The sequence below is a fragment of the Periplaneta americana genome, chromosome 6 (assembly GCF_040183065.1).
Source record: "Periplaneta americana isolate PAMFEO1 chromosome 6, P.americana_PAMFEO1_priV1, whole genome shotgun sequence".
In the NCBI taxonomy this organism is placed as follows: Eukaryota; Metazoa; Arthropoda; class Insecta; order Blattodea; family Blattidae; genus Periplaneta; species Periplaneta americana.
This window is the reverse complement of record NC_091122.1, coordinates 65,509,989-65,536,112: the sequence shown is the minus strand read 5'-3', so window position 1 is coordinate 65,536,112 and position 26,124 is coordinate 65,509,989. Positions and strand designations below refer to the sequence as shown.

The 26,124-nt window shown below is 34.9% G+C and overlaps 1 protein-coding gene across 3 annotated transcripts in view; it reads right to left on the bottom strand.

The window, feature by feature from the left end:
• Positions 1–26,124, bottom strand: part of NTPase (ectonucleoside triphosphate diphosphohydrolase NTPase) — a 53,670-nt gene that overhangs the window by 15,887 nt on the left and 11,659 nt on the right. For all 3 annotated transcript variants that reach the window (XM_069828249.1, XM_069828250.1, XM_069828251.1), the window contains exons 3-11: positions 25,295–25,462; positions 24,153–24,232; positions 19,674–19,817; positions 16,026–16,137; positions 11,624–11,792; positions 7,624–7,767; positions 5,330–5,532; positions 2,845–2,901; positions 692–798 (exon numbers count right to left, since the gene is read on the bottom strand). In XM_069828249.1, the coding sequence (XP_069684350.1) occupies positions 692–798; positions 2,845–2,901; positions 5,330–5,532; positions 7,624–7,767; positions 11,624–11,792; positions 16,026–16,137; positions 19,674–19,817; positions 24,153–24,232; positions 25,295–25,462 (1,184 nt within the window). The remainder of the gene's footprint in view (positions 1–691; positions 799–2,844; positions 2,902–5,329; positions 5,533–7,623; positions 7,768–11,623; positions 11,793–16,025; positions 16,138–19,673; positions 19,818–24,152; positions 24,233–25,294; positions 25,463–26,124) is intronic.

Here is a 26,124-nt window from a genome sequence, read left to right as displayed (position 1 = left end):
GTTTGCTTGTGGTATTTCTGTCCTCACATTCCCACATCATTATTATACCATATCTTCATATAGCGCAAGAAATGGTTTAAGTGCTAAGTTTTAAATCTTTTTAATTGATAGTTTGCTTGAATGAATCTAGCTGCTTATTGGCATGCTTGGGTTAGCAATAAACAAGGAGGTTATTCATTTTGACAGCATCTTCTTGCAGTAATAATTTTGATACAGGTTATACCTTCCTCCTTGAAATTGAAAAAATTAGAAGAAAAGGCTGCTGCAGTTTGTGATGTTATAAGATAATGATTAGCCTGATTTCTAGGCTTTATTAAACTAAATAGAACTGTACTTTCATATTACACAATTAAGTTTGTCACAACACGAAACAAAAGAATCTCAATAATATAATATTGATAAAAAGAGGTTGTAATTATTACAGAGAGGTCCAAAGATTTTACTTTACTATACATAGTTATGTAGTGATTCTGTTGCACTGATAATGTTCAGAAATGGGGAGATTGGAAAGTGGACAACACATACCGACTATATCACACACATTTGCTCAGAAAATACACTGCTGAAAGCTTAGTCAGTTGTTTCTGCATTAACTTTTTTCATGGTATTTTTATATATGAAATATTCTTATACGAGATTTTATGAGAACTTTGGATTAGTATTTACTTAATGTACCATTATAAGCACTTACGTGTAATGACTTGTCCAATGAGAGGCCAAAGCCTTGTTGCAGTATGACTGATATGAATGTAAGATCCAGACACATGAATGGTTGATCAGCATTTGGTGTATCACAAGCTGCAAAAAATGGTAATAATCGCAACTGAAACTCACATATACTTTCACACTATCCAACACTGATTTTGAATGAATAGATATATAATTTCCTAAAAGATCGTTTCAAAAACAGAGTGTATCTTGTATACGGAAAGCTGAAATTCCAGTAGAATTTCAATCTGTCAAAATCTGCTAGCATGCATTTAGATAAAACTATTTGTGTGTGTGTATATAGGTTGATTCACGAGGATTTACCGTCCTTTACGGAGCTTATTTCTGAAGACATTTTGAGCAAAAAATGTCATATAAACATAGTTCCTACTCTCAATATTTTCAGATTACACTAATTTAAAGTTGTTTGTAAAATACGCTTTTTTTCTTTAGTTTGAAGATAAACGAATAATTACAAATAGAAAATGAACCATTCAGAAGTATCACTTCTTTAATTGGCAAGTATTATGAAGCTAAAAATGTGCTGTGAACTCCTTAGTTGCTTCGTACAGACATCTTTTTCTATTTTTAACTAGAAAATTACATTATTCTTATGCACTTATCACAACAATTATTACAAATCACATCACTTCCACCGACTTAATTATTTGCAGTTCAATTTTGCATCCTAATTTACAGTCTTTGAGAGTTTACAACACATTTTAAAAAATGTTGCCGTCCGCTTGTGAACGGCACTCATCACGCTACGTAACTACATACAGCTATCTTTGATTTCTGTAGCGCTCACGCTGGCTGCTGACTGCACGCTGATCAATGTTATGTTTTATTTAACGACGCTCACAACTGCAGAGGTTATATCAGCGTTGCCGTATGTGCCGGAATTTTATCCTGCAGTTCTTTTACATGCCAGTAAATCTACTGACATGACCTGTCGCATTTAAGCATATTTAAATGTCATCGACCTGGCCTGGGATCGAACCCGCAACCTTGGGCCAGTGCACGCTGATCAAGATCATGTGTTCACAGCAATGCATTCCAATAACGAAACGTAACTCTTTAAGTATTGAGAATAGGACCCATGCTTATGACACTTTTTGCTCAGAATGTCTTCGGAAATAAGCTCCATAAAAGACGGTAAATTCTCGTGGAAAAGGAGTGCGTTGTATAGGCCAGAAAATATGGTACTATAAATAAATTATTTAGAATTTTTATTACTACAGAAAAAATAGTGGATTACATGGAAAACTTACATGACCACACAGTTATTGAATGAAAAAAATTTCATAAAAATAATATATATTCTAATCTCATAGGCTGTATAGGGGGCAAAGTATACCTCTTGAAAACTGAACTGAAAAACTACCATTGCAGCAATGATGATGGCAGTAGTGAAGATGATGTTAATTGTAGTGATAAATGTGTCTTAAAATTTAAAAATGTTTGCTTTCCAATCCAAATGTCGGTTCTTCACAAGTTGTCTTAGCCTAAACGCTATCCATTTTCAACATACATCAGCAGGTATCTATGAATATAGAAAGCTGTGGACTGGTGCTATTTCAATTATTGATATGTCCCCATTGTTTTTTACTTTCACAATCATTATCATGACGTAAGTTGCTGGAGTTGAGAATGGAGTAATGACAGGTCTGAAAATATAATTTTGTCTGCACTCATGAACAAAGAGAAAATTCTAAATTATGGTTTATTTAATGACACTCGCAACTGCCGAGATTATATCAGCGTTGCCAGTGTCCAGAATTTTGTCCCACAGGAGTTCTTTTACATGCCAGTAAATCTAGTGACATGAGCCTGTCGCATTTAAGCACACTTAAATGCCATCGACCTGGGCCGGGCTGGAACCTGCAACCTTGAGCACAAAAGGCCAGCGCTATACCGACTACCCAGGCCAACAAACAAAGAGATCTTTTATAATGTAGTATACCTATTAAATCTAGTCAACAGCCGTACATTTTTACGCATTGGAAACCAGAATATTTTGTACCTAAAATTTATGGTTAGGACCGAATCAATGATGACATTCATGTCCAAAGACAAGTACAGGAACCACTACAATGATGACTCTCAGAAGAAGTATATATAATTGAAACCACTTACTTTTATTGGCAGCATGAAGAAAATCTCGTACAGTTACAACACCACCCGTAAACGGATCTGTAAAAATTAAACATTAAGAATCTATGTATTTAATTTTCATTTTCTAAAACTTAGATCTCATTTTCATCTAAGGTGAGACTACACAGAAAAACTATTTTCTGGCTTAAATAATACTACTGTAGTGCGCAAAATAATGTTATACAATGTTTCATTAAGAAAGAAAGGTTGCCTCATTAAACGAATACATAATGGGGCTCCTATAATATGATGCTGACACGTCACTGCATCCAATTCTTTTGGTTTATTAATAACACACATTTTTAAAACAATAAAATTTTTAACAAATGTTTTGCAAAGCTATTACAATCGGTGACAAGTCTAAACATTGCAAAAGCTCATCTCGAAAAATCAGGAATTAAACTTGGTTCATGCATAAATTTCTTCCATTCCGATTTTTTCTGTTTTTGGTAGTATCGTTAATAATTTTAATTTGAAGCGTATCTCAGAAATTTTATTAATATAATCTTAATATTTTTACAATAATGCTGTATTATCTATAGCATAGATTCCTAAACCTCCTTCATTCATAATGTCGTATCTTACAATCGAACTGTGAGATGCGCTGGAAGGAATGGTAAACAGAAGAAGAATTCGGGGCAGAAGAAGATATCAGAAATAGACGACATTAAGGTATATGGATCGTATGAGGAAACAAAGAGGAAGGCAGAAAATAGGAAAGATTGGACAAAGCTGGGTTTGCAGTGAAAGACCTGCCCTTAGAACACTAAATGAAATGAAATCTATGCACTAGAATTTCAATAGTAATCTACTGGAAAAGAAATTTTTTTAGTTGGTTATTTAACGACGCTGTATCAACTACTAGGTTATTTAGCGCCAATGAGATTGGTGATAGCAAGATGGTATTTGGCGACATGAGGCCGAGGATTCGCCATAGATTACCTGGCATTCACCTTACAGTTGGGGGAGATTGGTGATAGTGAGATGGTATTTGGCGAGATGAGGCCGAGGATTCCCCATAGATTACCTGGCATTCACCTTGCGGTTAGGAGAGATTGGTGATAGCGAGATGGTATTTGGCGAGACGAGGCTGAGGATTCGCCATAGATTACCTGGCAGTCACCTTGCGGTTGGGGAAAACCTCGGAAAAAACCCAACCAGGTAATCAGCCCAAGCCAGGATCGAACCCGCGCCTGAGCACAACTTCAGACAGACAGGAAAGCGCCTTAACCGGCTGAGCCATGCCGGTGGCTGGAAAAGGGATTGACTATACAGCTTGAGAATTTGCTGTCATCTTCAAATAACAATAATTTAGTAACTAACAACTGAGTAGAATTTAAAAAATTATAAAACGAATCTCGACATAATAACAAGAATTGCAACTATTAATTAACAAAATGGAGTGTGTGAAATGGACAGAGAGAATAAGAAATGAAGCTGTGTTGGAAAGAGTGGGTGAAAAAAGAATTATACTGAAACTGATCAGAAAGAGAAAAAGAAACTGGCTGGGTCACTGACTTAGGAGGAACTGCCTGCCGAAGGATGCACTGTAAGGAATGGTGAATGGGAAAAGAGTTCTGGGTAGAAGAAGATATCAGATGATAGATAACATTAAGATATATGGATCATATGCAGAGACTAAGAGGAAGGCAGAAAGTAGGAAAGATTGGAGAAAGCTGGGTTTGCAATGAAAGACCTGCCTTTCAGCAGAACAAGTATGTATGTATGTATGTAATTAACAAAACAAACCAAAATGAATAATATAATATATAATAAAACTAACAATTCTGATAAAAGGAAAGAATATTTTGTCAGGTGGGAAAGAATCATTATGTTAAGGAAAATAACATTTAGAATTTTGAAATGAGAAATCAACAAAATCAAAACAAAAGACTAGCATTACTCATATACTAATGAATTACTACTGATGCACCAGAAAAGTAAAGCAACTTGTGTTATTTTCCTCTTTGCTTATAATTTTAGCTCTTGTTAATATGTCAAGGAGATTGTTTTTAAAATTCTACTGGGTTGTTAGCTGTCATTAGACAATTATTATTAGGTACAAGATTTTTATTTGAAGATGACTGGTCATTGATAAGCTGTAATCACTTCCTTGCACTAACCGATCTATTCTCCTTTTTCATTTCAAAATGCAGCATTTCATTTACACGCTCACAATTTTATTACAATTGGACAGAATCTCCTGATACCAAAAACCTCCAATTAGCACGGCACAAAAATACAAAATAATATACTGTATTTGTTAACCACAAATCTCGAGGCATATGGCAAGGTTCAAACTTTTTCCTATCTGATGAGAGTGAATGACTTGGCTACAACTCAGTATTTCATAATACGGAACATAGTACAAAATGTAGAAGAGACGTTTGGAAACTAAAGACATGAAATATGAGGATCACAAAAGATGCATTTTTAAGATTGAAGAATAAAAACTTGTAATACTAACCTATAAGTCCATACTCCGTTGCTCTGTCATAATAATACGAAAATGCACTAACTGTCTTTCGATTCAGCTCTTTCGGTTTATCCACCTTGTTATTAACGTAAGTATTTATAATCTTCAAGCACTCGTCGAATCTTACAACTGGATACTTCTCTTTTACATTTCTGTCTGCTTTTATTTCTTTATATGCAGGCTTCTCTGGTCCCCTGCAATACAATTCAATTACTACTCTGGTTTTCATCACCCTTTTTAACATGACATAAACAAGTTTAAGTAAGTAATAGTTGGATACTGTGCTGAATGATAAATTTATAGTAGAATGATTCCAAGTGAAGTGACACACAAGATGGGAAATAAAAATGCATATTCGTAGAATGCTATATGTAAAGATCACCAAGTTTAATAAATAGACGTGAGCAGTAAAAATGATCAAGTATTAATAACATATTTATGAAATTTTCATGGAAATTTGGATTTGAACAAAAAGGATGAGATTTTTGTGTATTTACACTCTGTCATATAGATAGAAACATTTGAGCCGTTCAGAGCAGAAGTAGTGTAAGTCAAAATTGGGTAATGAGGTTTAAAGTAAAACTTCTGTAAAATACAGCGCAAAGTAGCAATTAATATGTCTTTCGTGCTATCCACTGACTACTAATAATTTAAATAAATTCAATATTAATTGCTACTTTGCGCTGTATTTTACAGAATGTTTACTTTAGTCATTACCCATTTTTGACTTACACCACTTCTGCTCTCAACAGCTCATTTGATGTTTGGAGATATGTATTACTGATATCATCAGAAAGAAGGAAAAGGGAAACATATTTGTTGGATCCTGGAAAATAGCTCATGCTGATAGAATCAAAGATACAATAATTCTGAATTCCCTGAAAATAGAGCTGATGCATATCTATGGCATGATGCAAAAACTCACGCAAAGTTGAACAATGTAAAAGTCTCAAATCATCCTTAAGATATTTCCTACGACAGTATGTCAGTTATCAGTGATCACTCAAAATTTCACAAAGTATAGGAATACTTACGTACTTACAAATGGCTTTTAAGGAACCCGAAGGTTCATTGCCGCCCTCACATAAGCCCGCCATCAGTCCCTATCCTGTGCAAGATTAATCCAGTCTCTATCATCACACCCCACCTCCCTCAAATCCATTTTAATATTATCCTCCCATCTACGTCTCGGCCTCCCTAAAGGTCTTTTTCCCTCCGGTCTCCCAACTAATACTCTATATGCATTCCTGGATTCGCCCATACGTGCTACATGCCCTGCCCATCGCAAACGTCTGGATTTAATGTTCCTAATTATGTCAGGTGAAGAATACAATGTGTGCAGTTCTGCGTTGTGTAACTTTCTCCATTCTCCTGTAACTTCATCCCTCTTAGCCCCAAATATTTTCCTAAGCACCTTATTCTCAAACACCCTTAACCTATGTTCCTCTCTCAGAGTGAGAGTCCAAGTTTCACAACCATATAGAACAATCGGTAATATAACTGTTTTATAAATTCTAACTTTTAGATTTTTTTGACAGCAGACTAGATGATAAAAGCTTCTCAACCGAATAATAACACGCATTTCCCACATTTATTCTGCGTTTAATTTCCTCCCGAGTGTCATTTATATTTGTTACTGTTGCTCCAAGATATCTGAATTTTTCCACCCCTTTGAAGGATAAATCTCCAATTTTTATATTTCCATTTCGTATAATATTCTGGTCACGAGACATAATCATATACTTTGTCTTTTTGGGATTTACTTCCAAACCGATCGCTTTACTTGCTTCAAGTAAAATTTCCATGTTTTTCCTAATCGTTTGTGGATTTTCTCCCAACATATTCACGTCATCTGCATAGACAAGAAGCTGATGTAACCCGTTCAATTCCAAACCCTGTCTGTTATCCTGAACTTTAAAAATGAAAGACGGGAAGCAAGTCGTACACTTAGGAATAAATAGAGAGATTACTTGAAGGAAAAATAAAATATAAGAAACAGAATTCAAAGATTAGAACACTTGCGGGACTTGAAAGGAAATCACCATAATAAATGGTTTGAATTTAGTTTTATATAGGAATGACGCATTTATTTTAATGTGAACTTAAAACGAGTAGGTGCAGGAAGCTTTCTGCAAGAATACTCACTTGTATTTGATATGCGATATTAATGCCTCAAGCGTGTGATTATTACATACTTAAATACAAACATACCACACCTATTACACATCTTCAAAACAGAAGTAGGTGTTACACAGTCTGCATAATCAATCTCACCAAACACTTACATGACTGTGTAAGTTACTCCAGCATATGTCCATTCTGTCTTGATAATAGGATTAATACATTCACTTTTCAGTGTTTTAGCATCTTTGGGGTTTCCAACAGACAGAATTTCTTTTCGGGCAGCCATCAAACCAAGTCCTAGATAACTGCAAAATAACAAATGGATAAATGGATCGTTATTTCCAAAATGTTAAGTAGGGTTTGTGTTAGTAATAAATATTTTGAGACTACCAACAACTAAAAAAAAAAAAAAAATAATAATAATATAGTCAAACAAATACAAAAATCAGTATTTTTGCAGGAATGCGCACATAGTGGAATACATTATATGCAATTGAAGTTGCAGATGCACTGAAAAAAAAAAAAAAAAAAAAAAAGTAAAATTCAACATCCATGCAGAACACTATCGGTACAGAAATACCTATACGTGTGGACAATTACTGCACAGTCCAATGCCTGTCGTCTGTTAACCACTGATTGATAACTGACACTTAAATCACTGTGTGAGCGGACATGGGTCATTCACTGCGCAGCAGGTCAACAGATGCTAAGCATCCACATTTGAAGGACTCCACCGAAAATGTAACACTTCGATATGGCAACGCACTATCACTCAACATTTCTCATAGCTCCACATGATCCTGACGAACATTTCTGCCATGAAGAATTGCAATTTTCACATATCACCACTGTTTTTTAATGATTATTTTACGATGCTTTATCAACTGCTGTGGTTATCTAGCATTAGCATCTGAATGAAATGACAAAAATTGAAACCGCAAGAGGTTTATATATAATATAAAAACTTTAGAACTAGGAAATCTTAAAAGTCTGAGTTCATGACTGAAGAAAACATGTCATGGTAATTATATGTAGTACATTCATACGAGTATTAAACATTAAAATTCTAGTAACTTTCTATTGATTAATACACATTTGAACAAATTACAAGAATCTTTAAGTGCTCCCAGCTCTCTATGTTCTGTTCAACTGACTCCTAGACATTCGAAATTATAGTCGCGATGCTGTTATTCCCAGTGTGACTCCTCCTCTTTGCTTACGTCTTAGGAAGTGAAGGCTCTATAAAATCTAGGTAGGTAGTATCATTCGCCATTTTTGTTCTTTCGTTGCCGAGTTACCACATGAGGAATCTATTTGCCACACCATTAAACATTATCATGTCGTGGCTCCTATGATAATAAATCAAACACACTGTAATTCAGCAAATAATTGAGTGGCAAATAACGTCTTCGTGTGCTTCCTGCGAACGCCAACGAAAGAGCCAAAATGGCAGGCGATTATATTAAGTATTTACCCAGCCTTAGAAAATGCTTAACGTCTTCAACAGTGAATCACAAGACGCACATGTTTAAATGTAGCCGATCTGCAACGTGATTGGCTGCTGGAAATTAAAGCGACGGGACTATATATTTAGACCTTTATTATACGCAGTTTTGAGTTGTATGTAATTTAAATCAGTTACATAGAACCAAGGCTCTATAGTAAAAGAATGGGTTCTACCTGACGGAAGAAAATGGATAAATGACATATTTTTAAGCAGTATGCAGCATAAAGAACTGGAGGTCGGTGACAGGAATAATAGAGAGCACAGGAAAATGTTATAAACATTGTAAAACCTGTTAAAGAATTAAAAATAAAAAGAATCTAACAGAACTCAAATAGCTACACTGGACTTAGATTAATTAGCAATAAGATTAAATATTTCATATGGATAAACGTTAAGATTTACAGAAACATTAATTATACCAACTGTGTATAGTGATAAAGATAACATAATATTACTGCACCTCCAAAATCTGCTATGTGCATCTAAACAGTTTTTTCAGGAGAAAGAAAAAAGCAATATCACGTTTAATTCCCTCGATTTTCAAAGCTACTTTCGGTATAATTTCATCATTTTTCAAGTAATGACTGAAATTATACCAAAAGCTTTGAAAATGAAAGGAATTAAACGCTATGCTGTTGTTGTTTCGTCGACTGTCTGAAAACAGGTCTGAACCTCACAAGTGATACAAAAAAGCACCACTTATGAGGCAACTAGGTCAGGAGATAATGGGGTAGGGTGGCCAGTTCCTTTCCCCCTCCACTGCTCTTTTTCTTTCTTTCTCCTGAATAATCTATTTAAGTGCACATACCAGATTTTGGAGGCACAGCGGCAATAAGTTTAATGTCATAAAACTCCAAAGTGAATTTATTAGCAATACTGTGCTTACAAATACAACAGCCCTGGGTTTAATTTCTGACAGAATTAGAGATGTTCCTTCTTCCTCCTTTGCCCCTTGTTTAGTGTTTGTTCAGTATTCTGTGACAGATAATCAACAAAGAACTCAATAATCCTCATGAGAGAAAAGACAGGACTGTCCACAGAACCCAATCATCTAGAATACACAATTATTAAGATGACAATGACAACAACAAATTATTGCTGTTTTGATGGTAGCAATGGTTGTGAGGGTGATGATGTTGATGACTCAACAATGATAACTAGTAGAAGAGAACAATAACAATGATAAAGACATTAAATAATTTAAAATGTTATTCTGATCTGAATGTTTTCAAATGTCTTTCCAAATGTTATTATGGTTTGAATATTTTCATATATTTTTCCAAATGTTATTCTGAAGAATGAATGTGCTATAAAATGTTAATTTTCAATTATTTTATTTAAGAATTAAAAAAAAAAAACGCTACACTGGAGAATTAACAAGGTAGCTTTGGATCGTACCGTTACAGTTATGACCAAATTTAACTAAATACACAATGTTGCCAACATAAGAACATGACTTTGGTCTGGGATGTCGTTAGAAAGAGAAATTTGTTTCTTTTTCTCTCTACCTCCTTCGTTCTGAAGATTACTGAGAGATAGCACCACTGTTACTCTCATCTATTTCAATGATTTTTCCCTGGACCACCAATTTCTTTGGACGACATTTCTACATAGAAGATCAAGACAAATCTTACAAGTGATCTCCAATTACTAACAGTTTGGTCATCAAAATTGTGTGTCAATTTTATCTCGAACTAAAATCTCTCTCGCATTTTCTTTTGTTTCATCACAGTCGAATGGGTTTATCTCTTCGGTATTGATGTTTTTAGTCTGTCATGGTCTTTATGACAGTTATTGTTTCATAATATTGATAAACAATAATATAATTAAAGTGGTGAATAATTTCATGGCCCCTAAAAGTTTTTTTTCGTGAAAGGCTAGGTATTTTCTCTAGGTCACAAATAAAACTGCAATGCGGTCATAATTATGCACTTAACGCTTTGGCAAACATTGACCAAAATTTACTTTCAGTCATTTGAATGATATTCCATGAAACACACCTTTTTTCCCCTTTATTTCGTTGTCATAACCTACTTTAACATCTTACTACATCTGCATTTTCTTTTGGTGCATTCAAAACATCGTCGTTGTACTGCATAAACCTGTTGTTGTTGTTGTTATCTAATGCCGGGCTTTGGCAACGAAGCCATTAGCATTCTTGCTTTCCTATATTTCTCTGTGGTGGATCCATCAGGTAGAACTTCACAGGTTTGTTGCATAGAGGGCAATTTGGATTTGTGTAAATTCCTATTTTATTCAAGTGTTTGGCCAAATAATCGTGTTCTGTAAGCAGTCTGAATTTTGCTACTGCAGACTTACGTGGGATTTCTGGAATAATTTCTGGTTTTTTTATTAAAATGCTCCATTTTTTATCTTTGGCTTTGGTACATAGTGCATAAACCTTGCATTTGACTAATGAAGTGATTTACTTAAGAATATAGTCACGAATTTTACTACCACCATTTCGATTGTCTTTTGTTTGACTTCGCTCGGTACAGCCCGCTGACTAGTGGCTAACGAGTAATGTCGACTATCGACATTGGTCTACCGTGCGTATTATTCAGTTGTTAAAATAAATAAATAAATAAAGTGAAACAAAAATAGTGAAAGCAAACACTACCAGATGTTATATGTATAAAGCATAAGTTACTTACCTCTTTGTGTAAACTGTAAGGTTGTGATGGAAAGCTGAAATGTGATGCAGGAATTCTGGATTCGTTTCTTTAAGTGTGACTTGGTCAGTAGGAGCAAATGTGATCTGTGTAGAGCCACCACCTAAGTCAAGTGCCGCCATTGTCTGTTCTGGATCACCACCAAAACGATCTGAGAGAAATACACATAAACACTGTTAACAATCACTGCTCTAAAAGGAGTAATACTTTAAGGCTGGTATTCATAGTCGACACTTTCGATTAAAGTGTCCTTTGGAAGACGCAAAGTATCACTTTTCCGTTGCACAGTCGACACTTTGGTGCAAAGGAACACTTTGGATGAAAGTGTAGTTCCGACCACACTTTGAGCCGAAAGTGGCACTTTGTATAAAAATGGCGGACGTCTTGGAAGTTGTCGAATTATTAGAACGTGCGGAAGAGATGGCACAATTAGTGGACAATGTACAAATTAGAGATAGGCCTAAAGACAATCCCGTGGAATTTTATAATGATATAGAATTAAAAAAAACGGTTCCGATTTGGTAAAGAAACTTATTGAGATTGCTTATATTTTCGATGACTGGTTGACAAAAACGAATAATAGACGTTTGCCAGTGCCTCCAATAATACAGTTATTGACTGCATTAAAATTCTATGCTACAGATATGTACATACATTTATATATATATATATATATATATATATATATATATATATATATAATATTATAGTTCAGGTATTTCTGTAGTAACATTCGTATATTTATAACCTCAATTCGATGAAGTGATATGTAGGTAGATATGCCTATATAACCTACTTTTTATTACTGAAACGAATTTTTTAACTTAAATAATATTAAACTAACTTCAATCTAATGTAGGCATAATTATATTAAATTAGCATTGAGAGACCTCACGTGCCTGCCTTCTAAGCAGATTCCATGATTATATTGGGTTTAAAATGATTTTGATTTTTGTTGACTACCTGTATTTTGAGATAAGATTTATCTTGATGTTGATATAATCATTACTGTTTTGATACCGGTAATATATATTTTCACGCCGGTAAGCAATACATCTACTGTCTCTAGTTCATGTGCAGTCATAACCTCACCATGAAAAGAGATCTCATACTATTAGGCCTATTTTGTTTTGCATTATAGAAACATTTGGCATTCAAAATATTCCTGAAGAGCAGGCAATAATGGAAACGAGAGAGAGAAAATAGTAATAATAATAATAATAATAATAATAATAATAATAATAATAATAATAATAATAATAATAGCAGTAGTAATGTGTTTATCTCATTCTTTTTTTACTTCTATTCACTATTCACGAAAAAGACAAAAATGAAAATAACGGAAATAACACGATATATCAATGAAGCAGATACGTATAAAACCTAACCTATATAAATTTAATGATTATATATATATATATATATATAAACTTAACCTACTCAGTCCAACTTAACCTAACTATATAAACTAATAGAAGATATGTAGGCTATAAAATCTAACCGAACTGTATAAATCAGTGGAACGGATACATACATAATCTAACTTAGCGACATAAATCAATGAAAAGGATATGTACAGAACCTAATCTAACTATATAAATTAATGGATCAGTTATGTACTGTACAAAACCTAACCTAATTTCACCAGCAGTATCACTAACTATTTAATAAAATGTTATATATCTGAACTGACTGAAATAATCTAAACTATCGGCAACAAAAACTAGAAACTGAAATAAAACAACTTTAAATATATATTTTCTTCCTCGCGCAATCAATAGGCTCCCAATTCAAATCACAAGCATTGCAATTTGTAGGTTATACGTCATTAATTTGTTATTGTTTGTTCACTTGTTTTGAAAGGCATTGTGGGACTTCTATTACCAACCAAATTTTAACTCTACACTTTGCTGGCGTAAAGTGACACTTTGTGAAGTGCACTTCTTCAATCGTCTATGAATACCACTAATATAAAAGAGCCACTTTCCTCAAAAGTGTCACTTTGCAAAGTGGTGATATAAAGTGTCGACTATTGCAAAGCTATGGGGCTAATGATGAAGGTCTCTCCTGTGATATAGTATTCCGAGTGAAATTTTCAGTCTTTTCAAACAGAAAACCTTCTTTCATCTGAAGAAATTTTTAAAGTTACTTTATACAACTTCTCTATTTTCTTAGCACTTTTTAAGACAAAGAACAAATGGAACTGTAGGTCGTCCACAATTTAAAACATATTTTTTATTCTTATATTTAAGTCTATAAAATGGCATTTCTAATAAATTACAAATGTGTCATTTTCGGGATACAATTATTTCACTCATTTATCAACATTTTCGGGCAAATCGTAAAACAGCGAACGCTAAGCTCTGCCCACGACCCCTTTCCACTTTTCCCCTACAAGCTCACCACACACTCTAGCGGGAAAGAGTGGAAAAAGGGGGTTTAGTGGAGGAAAGTGGAACAAAAAGAGTGAATGCGGCATCTACAAAGGAAAAGAGGAACTTCATTCTATCTTCCTGTCTCTCCTCTCTCTCTCCAGCCTCTTCTTCTCTCTTCCTTGCTTGATGTTTATTTATTTTTTTTTTTTTTTTATGACTTTGCAGAGGGTAGGTTTCGATCCGTGAATGTTCCTAACGAAACGCACGCACACTTTAGACCTCTCGGCTACCAAGACGAGTTGGTGGTAGAAGGGAAAATGAATCTATTTATGTTCGGGACAATGACCGAATAGCGTGGCTTGTAAATTTAGCTTGATAGGGGTTGACTGCGGGGGTGGCATAAGTGTTAATGCGCGTTAACGAGTGTTAGTGTGTTAGTTCGAGGAAAAAACTTATATATGAAACGTAAATATGAAATACATGCGAGGCGGTCGGCAGTGATCCACCAGTGTTGTTTTATTCAAAGTATGTGTTATTTCGAGATCCAAACGTTGTCTAATGCACATCAAGGACATTCCACATCAATTTGGTTTTATTGTGTTGTGTTGTAAAATATGATATACATGCGAGGTGGTAGGCAGTGATCCACTGAAGCGGGGCAGATAGTAGAGAGAGACAGTAGAGAGAGAGAGAGAGCAGGCGAGTGAGGTGCCGAGCGGCGAGGTGGGGATAACTTCCCCTATTGGCATTCGCTGTTTCACGATTTATCCACATTTTCTATGTAGGCCTATTGGTAGCTCAGTATTTGTATAATGATGCAGGAATAATACACTATATACACTTATCACTAATATACTCTAAATACATTAAATAATAAGTTAATATATACATACACAATATTGAACTACATGTATAGCCTACATTTATGTGCATATTGAACTTTCAAATACAAGAGCTGGAAAAAAATTGGCAAGGCTCATGAGAAGAAATAACACATGCCGTGGAAAACAACTTTTAAACTTTGCGAATGTATGTGGGATGTATTCCTGATAAAATAACATAGGGCAAGATAATTTACCGCTGCAGGGGTGGCTGCTTGAACACAAGGAATGAGTATACTATTCTTGAGTTAGGTAGTATATAATGTAAAATTTTACAGCCCTTAAACAATAGCCCCCGGCCTTGGAGACCAGCTTCAACCCTTCTCTATTATTAGTCCCATTAGATCTGCAAACTGGACACTGAGAGTTCCCCGTAACTGGAAGACTTAGAAACGCACTTCACTCATACAATCTTTCTTTAGTGTGTGACATCATGTTACCATGGAAACCAAGTGCTGTATGAGAATGGCAGCCCAAATAACTTCACCTCTACAATATTGCAAGTGCCAATAGACTCCGCTCGGCGCTCGTAACAGTTGATATTATTATATTCAGCGGACGGTTACAGGTACTATTCATACAACTAAACACTCTTCATAACAACTGAAAAGAATTTTTTTTTTAAATATGGTACTGTTAGTAACTATAATTAATTATTAATACCAGATAAAATTGTGTTTCACACGTAAATAGATGAAGTGGCACTTCACCTACTTCAACTGAATAACCGCCCCTTAGTTGAGTGCACTTCTGAATCAGAGGGGGCTTAAGAATTAAATTTACGACTCCCATAATCTTTATACATTTTGGTATTTTCAAAGACATGTATTTTTCTTCAAAGTACGATATTTCATAGCTTAAATAATTGAAGAGTTAACTTGATGAAGAGCTGAATTATCGTTACAAATTTTATTTCTGAGATGGCTTTCTCACAGAATGCTATATACTTCAATATAAACACATAAAAACCAGGCTGTATCTAAAATTGAAAGGTATAAGATTTTATGCTATCAATTTGTCATACACTGCCAACTTTATTTCATAACATTCTCAATCACTCAATACAATGAAAAACTAAAGACTATAATCAGTTACCTCAACAATTAAGATATCAATTTAGTGACATACCGAGAAGAAAATTCACTGTGAACCAGGAGAAAAGTCCTTCATCAGCACCATCCATAATAGATACTGAATTTTCATTTGTCATGAAAGGAGATGCCTTGAACAACTGTCTAACCTGAAAAAAAAAAAGATTTATTACATTAGACAAAATGAATCTTTTAAGAATTTCGCAGCATTTTAGTTAGTTTGTATTTATGTAATTATCTATTGCAAAGACATGAAAGTTTTGCAGATTCAAAAATGCTAAAAATTGAGAACTGGAAATATATACCATTATCCATGTATGGGGGGGGGGGGCAAAGGCTAATTGGGATTTCCCGGATTCTGATCAGGTCAAAAACCCTGATATAACTGATATTTAACCCTTGCAGTGAATTTCGGTGAAGTCCAGAGGGCCTAATTAGTCAAATCCACTCTCCTAACCTCCACGCTGGGCTCCTCTGGGATCTTTTCAAGATGTGAAAGAGAGAATGGTGTGCGGAAAGCAACAGGAAGCTACCACATTTGTCTTTCCCAAGAAAAACTGCAAACACGGCATGATGAGTCTTTCCATGGTAAAAGATTCCGGACGTAAACTATCCCTTCATTCGGATGTCTAGGAGGGGGATATTGGGGAAGGACACATTGTAGAAAATAGGAAAGATTGGAGGAAGCTGGTTTGCAGTGAAAGACCTGCCCTTGGGCACAACACTAAATGAAAATGAAATCCATTATGTTCAATTTTAATTTTATATAAATAATTTCTTAGAAAATGTACAATTAATAACTGTTCCATCCACTCTCCTTATTACACTGACCGGCAAAAAAACCCGATCACTTGAAAAAAATACTAAAAGTCAAGTTTAAATGTAAATTATGAAGTAATTCCAGAAATAACGTAACTATAATCGTACTCAATCTAAAGATTACAATTTTATGAACTTGTGACACGTAAATTCACACTTTTTACACCAATTTTGAGTCAATGATCGTCATATATTCATAAACCTACACTTTTGTTGAAATGTTGTAAAATTGTTTACTTAACTTTCAGCTGAATATTTGTCCACTAAACTTCACTGAAAATGATGTTGATGCACAAAACTTAAATTCACACTAACAATAACTGAAACAAACACTCAGTAGCTGGTGTGTCCCCCTCTGGCCCTAATTACAGCCGCCATTCTCTCAGGCATGGTTTCGATTAAGGTTATGATGTCTCTCTGGTCGATATTGTCCCATTCCTCTTGGAGTGCCGCCCGCAAATCACCTAAGGTCTCCGGAACAGGATTACGATCTCAGATAGGTCTACTCAACCTATCCCGGAGATGTTCTATAGGGTTTAGGTCGGGACTTCGAGCTGGCCAGTTGAGACGAACAATCTCCAGTGCATCAAGATACTGTGATACGCAGCACACTGCATGTGGACGAGCATTGTCATGCATGAATATGAAATCATCTCCAATAAATGGAGCAAAGGGCACGACGTGATCAACGAGAATCTCGTTGATGTAGCGGTGAGCGTTGAGACTACCATTCTCGACAATCACCAATTCCGTTCAGGCCTCCATGGAGATGCCACCCCACACCATCACAGAACCTCCACCGAATGGCATCCTTGCAGACAATGTGCACTCTACATACCGTTCTCCAGATCGTCTCCAGACTCTTTCTCTACCATCTGGGGATTTCAGGGAGAACCTGGACTCATCAGAGAACAGTACACTGCTCCAGTGCTGCATAGTCCATTGGGCATGCTGACGAGCGAACTGAAGACGGTCGGCTCGGTGCTGTCTGGTCAGATATGGTCCTGTAGCATGTCGTCGTGATAGAAGATTTTGTTCTCCAAGGCGTTGTCGAACAGTCCTCTCGCTCACATTAACACCCCGCATATGTTGTAGTCGATTCCGAGCTGTGGTATGGCAGTTTCTTAGAACCTGGCTGACGAGAAATCGGTCATCTCGGGCTGAAGTCTTCCTTTTTCTGCCAGATCCAGGTCTTCTGGAGTAACTCTGCGTTTCCTGGAATTGTTTCACAGCCTCTTGCACTGTGGTGTATGGTGCTCCTATGGTAGCAGTGGCGTAACGGAGGCTGCGTCTGTCATCAATGAGAGCGACAGCTCTGGTAACGTCTTGTGGTGACAGAGGCATTGTCTGAACTAAACTTACTGACGAAATGGCAAACAAACCATTTTCGACAGTTGTTATTGATTTTCAGAAAGGAAAGGAAGCAATAAAGCAATAAAACCTCTTCAATTGTTTATGATGACCTACCCCACATGTTCAGCACAGAAACACACTCTTTCGTTGTTAGGCGATAAACCGAAAATTAATTGGTGTGAAAGGCGTGAATTTACATGCCAAAAGTTCATAAAAATGTACTTTTTAAATTTAGTACGATAACAGTTATGTTATTTCTGAGATCACTTCATAATTTACATTTAAACTTGACTTTTAGTATTTTTCTCAAGTAATCGGGTTTTTTTGCCAGTCAGTGTAGTATCAAGACAAATATATTTATCTTGCTGCATATACATTCTTCCAAATCTCATAACCTTATTCCTTTGCTATGGTCGCACCAAAGAATCAGTCCCATTCCGAGGCTTATGTTGGGGTTTTGTAACAAGCTCTTTTTTTATGGTGATGGGTTGTTAGCCCTTTGCCCAACCCCAGGCTGGAGGAGGGTGAGAGGGAGAGGAGAGAGGGAAGAGGTGAGGGGGAGAGAACAGTTTTCACTAAATCCTCCAAGCAGATGTTGAACAGGTTAGGTGATAAAGGGCATCCTTGTTGTACTTCTCTCTCTGTTTCACTTCCTTCTGACATTTATTTTCCTATTCTGACTTTGACTCGTTTTTCTCTTTCCAATCCACACCAATTTTGTTCAGGATCCCCATTAGTTTATTCCAGTCCACTTTGTCAAATGTCTTTTCTAGGTCCACAAATGCTATATACACTTCTTTATTCTTCTCGAGTTATCTTTTTGCCTATTGTTCACAGCAGTCCAAGTGTATCTTTCGTACTTTTTCCTTTCCTGAAGCCAAAGTACGATGTATCAACAGCCAAAACAATACAAAATAGATGGAAGATTCAAATATATTAGAAAATAAATAAAAATTAAAATATGAATCAATTTCACTCAGAAAACATAACATACAATAGGATCTTTATTGACCACGAACAAAAATTACCTCCAATGCAGTGAACTTGATTCAGAAAAGAAAGAAGACAAAACATGGTAGGCTTATACTGGAAGGTCAGAGAATTAATGGATCATGCCAACACTTCTGGCACATTCAGCCATTTGAAACAATGACTGTCACCCAAATAAGCAATTCTGCCACAGAAAACAGTAGTACAGAACTAGACCTACTAGAATATAGATTCATAATAAAGGATGACATAATATTTTGCACGTCACTGTAGGTCATAACACTCATAACAAAAGTTAAGAAATGGAATTTTTCACCTGATCTCGCTAAGAAATTGTATAACTTTTGACTTGTTTCACATCTTCAAGCTTCAATGCTAATGAAAGAAAGCTCTATGGAATACAAAAATTAAATGAAAATGAAATATAGTTTAGAACGAACTAAACATGAATCAATTTTTAGTAACATAAGAATATTCGAAAAATACAAAAGTTTATATATATCGAAGGAGGTATAAAACTTACTTCTTCTAATAAACCTTCAGCTTTTTCCACAGGCAGAAGTCTCAGTCCAGCTGTAGCCTTCATTGCAAGTGGTGCATTTTTTAATTCTGAGGAAGGTATCACCTCTTTGGCTCTTTCCAATAATTCCTCAATTTTCTTGGCTCCCTGCAAACATTATGTCAGATATATTATATCTTCATGATTCTTAATTATTAGTAAAATAACATATACTAGTTAATTATCTTGCAATTTATAAAATCATCTCTTAACAGAGTCATATGCCTTTTTGAAATCTATGAATAACTAACTGATGTATTGTGCCTTTATACTCCCATTTTTTCTCCAATATCTGTTGAATGCAAAAAATCTGATCAATAGTATATCTATTACGCCTAAAACCGCACTGACGATCCCTATAATGTCATCTACATATGGAGTTACTAAATCTACGTATAACTCTGTAAAAAGATTTATTAAATCTACATACTTAGACTTCAACAAACAAAATTTGATAACACAATCCCAAGGGACAAAATGGAACTCTCTGCATCAAAATCCACAGTTAATTCCCGATTTACCACGAAAATCGTCTGTAGCTGCATTTAGATTGGCAACAGGCCATGATTGTTTGGCCAAACACCTGCATAGAATTGGAATATATCAGTCCCCTAACTGTCCATTGTGCAACTCAAACCAAGAAATGGATTCGGAACATCTCAAAATCTGTGCTTCAGTGGCTGGTCATGATAATATCTTTGAAAAATATTAGAGTGCAAGAGGTCAAATGACTTTATTGTCAAATGCCTGGCATTAGAAAACAACAACAACATATGGAGTTAATCTTCTCAAAAGAATATTGGACAAAATTTTGTACGACGTCAACAAAAGTGATATTCCTTGAAAGTTACTACAGTTAAGCTTGTTCCCCTTCTTAAAAGTAGGTACAATTATGGACTCCTTCCATTGTTCTGGTACAAATTCCTTTTCCCAAATACCAAGTACAAGCTTATAAATTTTGCCAGATAATGCGCTTCCACCTTCTTGTATTAATTCTGCTGGAATTTGATCGATACCTGGAGACTCATACTTTTTCAGATTTTCTATCGCAATTTCGACTTCAGAAAGCTCTCATCTCCACCATAGGCAGAAGTTTAGTGCAGCTTTCTGGGGACCCTCGAAGCAGTCAATATCTATGTCAGTGCATTGGTATCGCCATTCAGCGCAGTAATGCCACAAGTATTCTTGCATCCTTCCCAGAGTCCTCTCATTTAGATGAAATTTTCTTTCTTTAACTAATCAATTTATTTGTATTCTATTATAGTATAAATAGTCATAAAGTTACTTATTCAGAATTTAGAAATATTAAACATGGTGTTCCGCAGGGGTCAATTTTAGGTCCATTGTTGTTTCTAGTTTATATTAATGATTTAGCCTTGACCATAAACAATTCATCCCATGTAATTTTATTTGCAGATGATACAAGTGTAATTATTTCAAGCAAACAATACGATCATTTTATAAACACTTCTAATACAGTGCTGAATCTAATGAATGAATGGTTCCATGCAAATAAACTAGCACTTAATGTTGATAAAACCAGTGCAGTCAAATTTAGTACACACAATAGTGCTCAGGTTTCCTACAGTATTCGATTAAATGGAACTCATCTCAAAGAATCTATAAGCACAAAGTTTCTTGGTTTAGAATTGGATAATCACTCGAACTGGAAAACGCATATAGAACGTATTACTCATAAATTGAGCTCTGCCTGTTATGCATTAAGATCCTTATCTACTATTGGTGATATAAACTTACTTAAAATGTCATACTTTGCATATTTTCACTCTGTAATGAAATATGGATTAATATTCTGGGGTAACTCGTCTGAAGGTAAACACGTTTTTGTTTTACAAAAGAAAGCTATAAGAATAATGGCCGGTGTGCATAAAAGGACCTCATGTAAAAATATTTTCCGAAACTTAGAAATCTTGACTTTACCTTGTGAATACATTCTTTTCCTAATGATGCTGTATATTAAGAACCAAGATAAATTCAGTACTAATCAAGACATTCATCATTTTAATACAAGACATAAATCAGATCTTCATCTACCCTCTGTTAGTCTAAGCTGTTTTAAAAAAGGAGTTCGCTATTCATGTATAACAGTCTTCAATGCACTGCCTAATTATCTTAAAGATTTGAAGAACAACGAGAAAAGGTTCAGAAAAGAATTAACCAAATTTCTACATACTCATACCTTCTACACAATTGATGAATTGTTTATGCTTGTGAATTGAATTATTCTACTTAAATGACATGTACAATTTTATATAGCTCAACTAAAATATGTTTTTATATTGACTTAATCTGTTTACTATGTATTGTATTTTTTGTTTAGCATAACTGATGAATTGTATGTACTGTAAATTGAATAGTATACTGTATAGGTCAACTGATGAATTGTTTAAGCTTATAAATTGAATTAATCTACTTCATATGAATTGTATAGCTTAACGAAAATAAGTTTGTAAATTGAACTAATTTGATTGTATATGTTTGTATAGTTTGGCTGATGAATTGTATATGTTCTTAAAATGATTACTAGTCTGTGTAGCTCTACTGATGAATTGTATATAGACCTACTGTAAATTGAATGGTAATATGTATAGCTCAACTGATGAATTGTTTATGATTATAAATTGAATTAATCTACTTGATATTAATTGCACAAATTTGTATAGCTTAATGAAAGTATGCTACTTTGTATTGTATATATTTGTATAGTTTTGGCCGATGAATTGTATATGCTTTAAATTGAATAGTAATCTATATAGCTCTACTGATAAATTGTTTGTGTTTGTAATTTGAAGTAGTTTGCATGATATGTATTATCAATTTCTGTATATCACAACTGGTTGAATTGTTTATGCCTTAAATTTAATTAAATTGTTTTGTATTATAATATAGCTCAACTTTGAATGATCGTTTGCGTCTGTAAATTTAATAATCTGATTGGCTATGTATTGTATACTTTTAGTAGAGCCATCGATGTAGCTCAGTCGGCAGACTCGCTGGGCTGCTGATCCGGAGCTGCGTTCGGGCTTGGGTTGGATCCCCCTTTGGACTTTGGTTCCTTCGAAGGTTTTCCCCAGCCGTGGGACTGAAGCCGGATGGTCTATGGCGAGTCCTTGGCATCAACCCCTTTGATTTGATTACCCCCTTTGATTTGATTACCTGGTTGGGTTTTTCCGAGGTTTCCCCCACCGAAAAGGCAAATGCCGGGTAATATTTTGGCGAATCCTCGAACCTCATCTCATCTCACTACATCTCGCCAAAATGTAAAAAAATTGTACAAAATTGTAAAAATTGTAGAAAATTACTAAATTGTAAAACTATAAAAATTTGTAAAAATTGTAATTGTAATATTGTAAAATGTTGACATGTTCCACATCTTAAAGCTTCATTGCTCATGTAAGATCTATGGAATAAAATAAATGAATGAATGAATGAATGAAGGAATGAATGAATGAATGTATACATGTTAATTGGTTTATGTGAAAAATCAATATGAATTGTAAATTACTAGTTGTGAGTCACACAAAAATTCTAAGACAATATCTAAATTAATTTTTTTTAAATTGTTATTATGTACCGCCTACGTTCGTATTTGTAACTAATATAGATCAGTTATTGTAATGCAAGATACAAGTGTATTCACTGCTTGAATAAAATCATTGATTTCACTTCAGTAAGTGTGGGTTCGGGTATAAATGGCTCAGCAGTTTGTATTTGAATTTCGTCCCAATCATTTCTATTTGGCCTATGTACATTTAGTAGTTGCCTGAAATAGTTTTTCCATCTGTTCAGGATTGAATGAGATTCTGCAAGCAAGTCAAATTATCATCCTTGACTACATTTACCCTTGCCTGATATCCGTTCTTAAAGTCCTTTATACTCTTATATAAATCTAGAATGTTTTTATTCTTACTATTTGTTTCTACCTCATTCAGTTCTTCTTTCAAGTAATTTCTCTTTTTATTCCTAAGTGTATGACTTGCTTCCCGTCTTTCATTAAAATAATTCTTTCTATTCGCCTCAACTGGATCCTGTAAAAATTTCAATTTCGCCTGTTTCCTTTTTTCTACTACCATGGAACAATCTTATCAAACCACGGTTTCTTTTTCTTAGTTTCATAATAACCTATGCTCTGCTCAGCTGCAATTTTGATACTTTCTCTGATATTTTCCCACACGCTATTAACATCTAACTCTTTCTCATCTTCGTCGGAGCTTCATAAAGTGACAAATCTATTTGTACATTAAAACATAGTTTCAAAAACAGTGCAGGCAACTAAATTATTGTTTTACTTTAATGAAGAGGAGAGTTTAAGCTATAATAAACTAGTCAGACTGAAAATTCAAATCTCTTTGTCACATGAGCTAGGCCTATGTGTACCCACTTAAATCACTAATGAACATAATTTGAAAGTAAAGACATTACCTGTTTTGGGTTGTCTGCAAATGCTGAAAGACCCGGTTTCACTTGCACAAAGAGCTCATGGTCTAATTTTAAGTTTCTATCTGAAAAAAAAAAAATGGTTTCACACTACTATTTGATAACAAAAGTACAATTAATTTAGAGTTTGAAGACTACTGCAATATTATTCGTGAATATGAGAAGGAATTACTAGATATGCTTGTATCTTGGAAGAAAATGTCTACACAATACCTCATCTAGATGCAATGATTGACTGCCTATACAGAGTGAACCATAAGTAATGTCATTATTTCAGGAGGTTAGTCTTTGAGATATTTCAAACAAAAAAGTTCAATACAATTTTGCTCATTTTTGCTTCCTGTTTGAGATAAAAATTATGAAACATTTCACAGCGTGTTGTGTGAAAGTCATTGATTTAATTCCCAATATGCTCAGTCAATTTAAGAGTGCAGTGTATTATGATAATAAAGTACTGTACATAGTGAAAGAATTTTAGTTTTATCATTTAAATGTGCAGAAATTTGATCTAACAAATGTAATTTTTCGTTCTGCAAATTAATTTTACAATGTGGTAATGCATGAATGACAGATAAGGTTAGAAAATATTGCCAGCATTTTGTTTTAATACTACTACTGGCCTTACTTACATATTGATGTGTAGTTTACAAAATGCATTCTGAAGTTGAAGTGACTCAGTTATCTTAAGTTAGATTCAGAATCTTATGAAGCAGGTCTAGAAACCTTCTAGAAACTCTCCCAATGGACATCACATTTATTCTAATACATTTTGCAGAATTCTTAACTTTTAGTGCATATAAATCCGATGTCTAATCATAAGTATAACTACTTGTACTCTTTTGACATTTAAAAGAATTTGAATATTTTGTCTTGCTTTTACCCTTCATGACCCTACTTACTTTTATAAAAGGCTGAGTGGATCCCAGTCAGAACTGTTCTCAAAGTGAAAAATCGCACCTTTACAATGACTTTAACTTAAGTTCTTCCTGTCTTAGTCTGTTGCTCTACCAAGAGATTCAACTTTGTTTCTAGTCTATCAATATTTAATGTATATCTTGTGACTTAGTGAAACCATCACTGCCCAGACAGTAAACAACAGATACTTGTGTTCACAGTTGGAAGTTTACCTATAATAGATTCATGGAATGTAAAAGCAAGCACACGAGAGCCCGTGCTTCCAGCATCTATGATAACAGCATATGAATGCTTCTGCAATCCCAGCATAAACGCCACTCTATCCAAGGCATTTGTGGCATGAGTGTATGCACTCCAGGGAAGAACATCGAAGTATGAACCTGCAATAAAAGTGATAGTTGCAACATCATCATCTATAAAGAATGTATCACGTATATATGAGGGGATCCAGGAAATAACGACCGTTTTGTTGTAATAATTAAAAAATATATATTTATTTGAAAAAACAAAGTCTGTTACATAACTGAAGCTTCCTTTACTTCTCTACATAATCACCACCTACATTTAAACATTTGTCGTATCTGTTCACTAGCTTTAGAATTCCCGTGTTATACTCCTCTGCAGCCAGTTCATTAAGCCAGGTTTTCACTGTCTTCTTCAACTCTTCATCACTTCCAAAACGCGTACCATCCAGAAAGTCTTTCAGCTTAGTGAAAAGGTGAAAATCGCTAGGAGCAAGGTCTGGACTATAGGGCGGATGATCAAAGATTTCCCAACGGAATTGATCCAGCAATTCTCGAGTTGAAGCAGCAGTGTGCGGGCGGGCGTTGTCGTGAAGAAGCACAACTCCTCTCGAAAGCATTCCTCGCCTCTTGTTTTGGATGGCTTGCCGTAGTTTTCGTAAAGTCTCACAATAACGATTTGCATTGATCGTAGTGCCTTTTGGCATGAAATCCAGCAAAAGAACACCTTTGCGATCCCAAAAGACAGTAGCCATGACTTTTTGTGTTGAGAGAGTCTGTTTGAATTTTCTCGGTTTCTT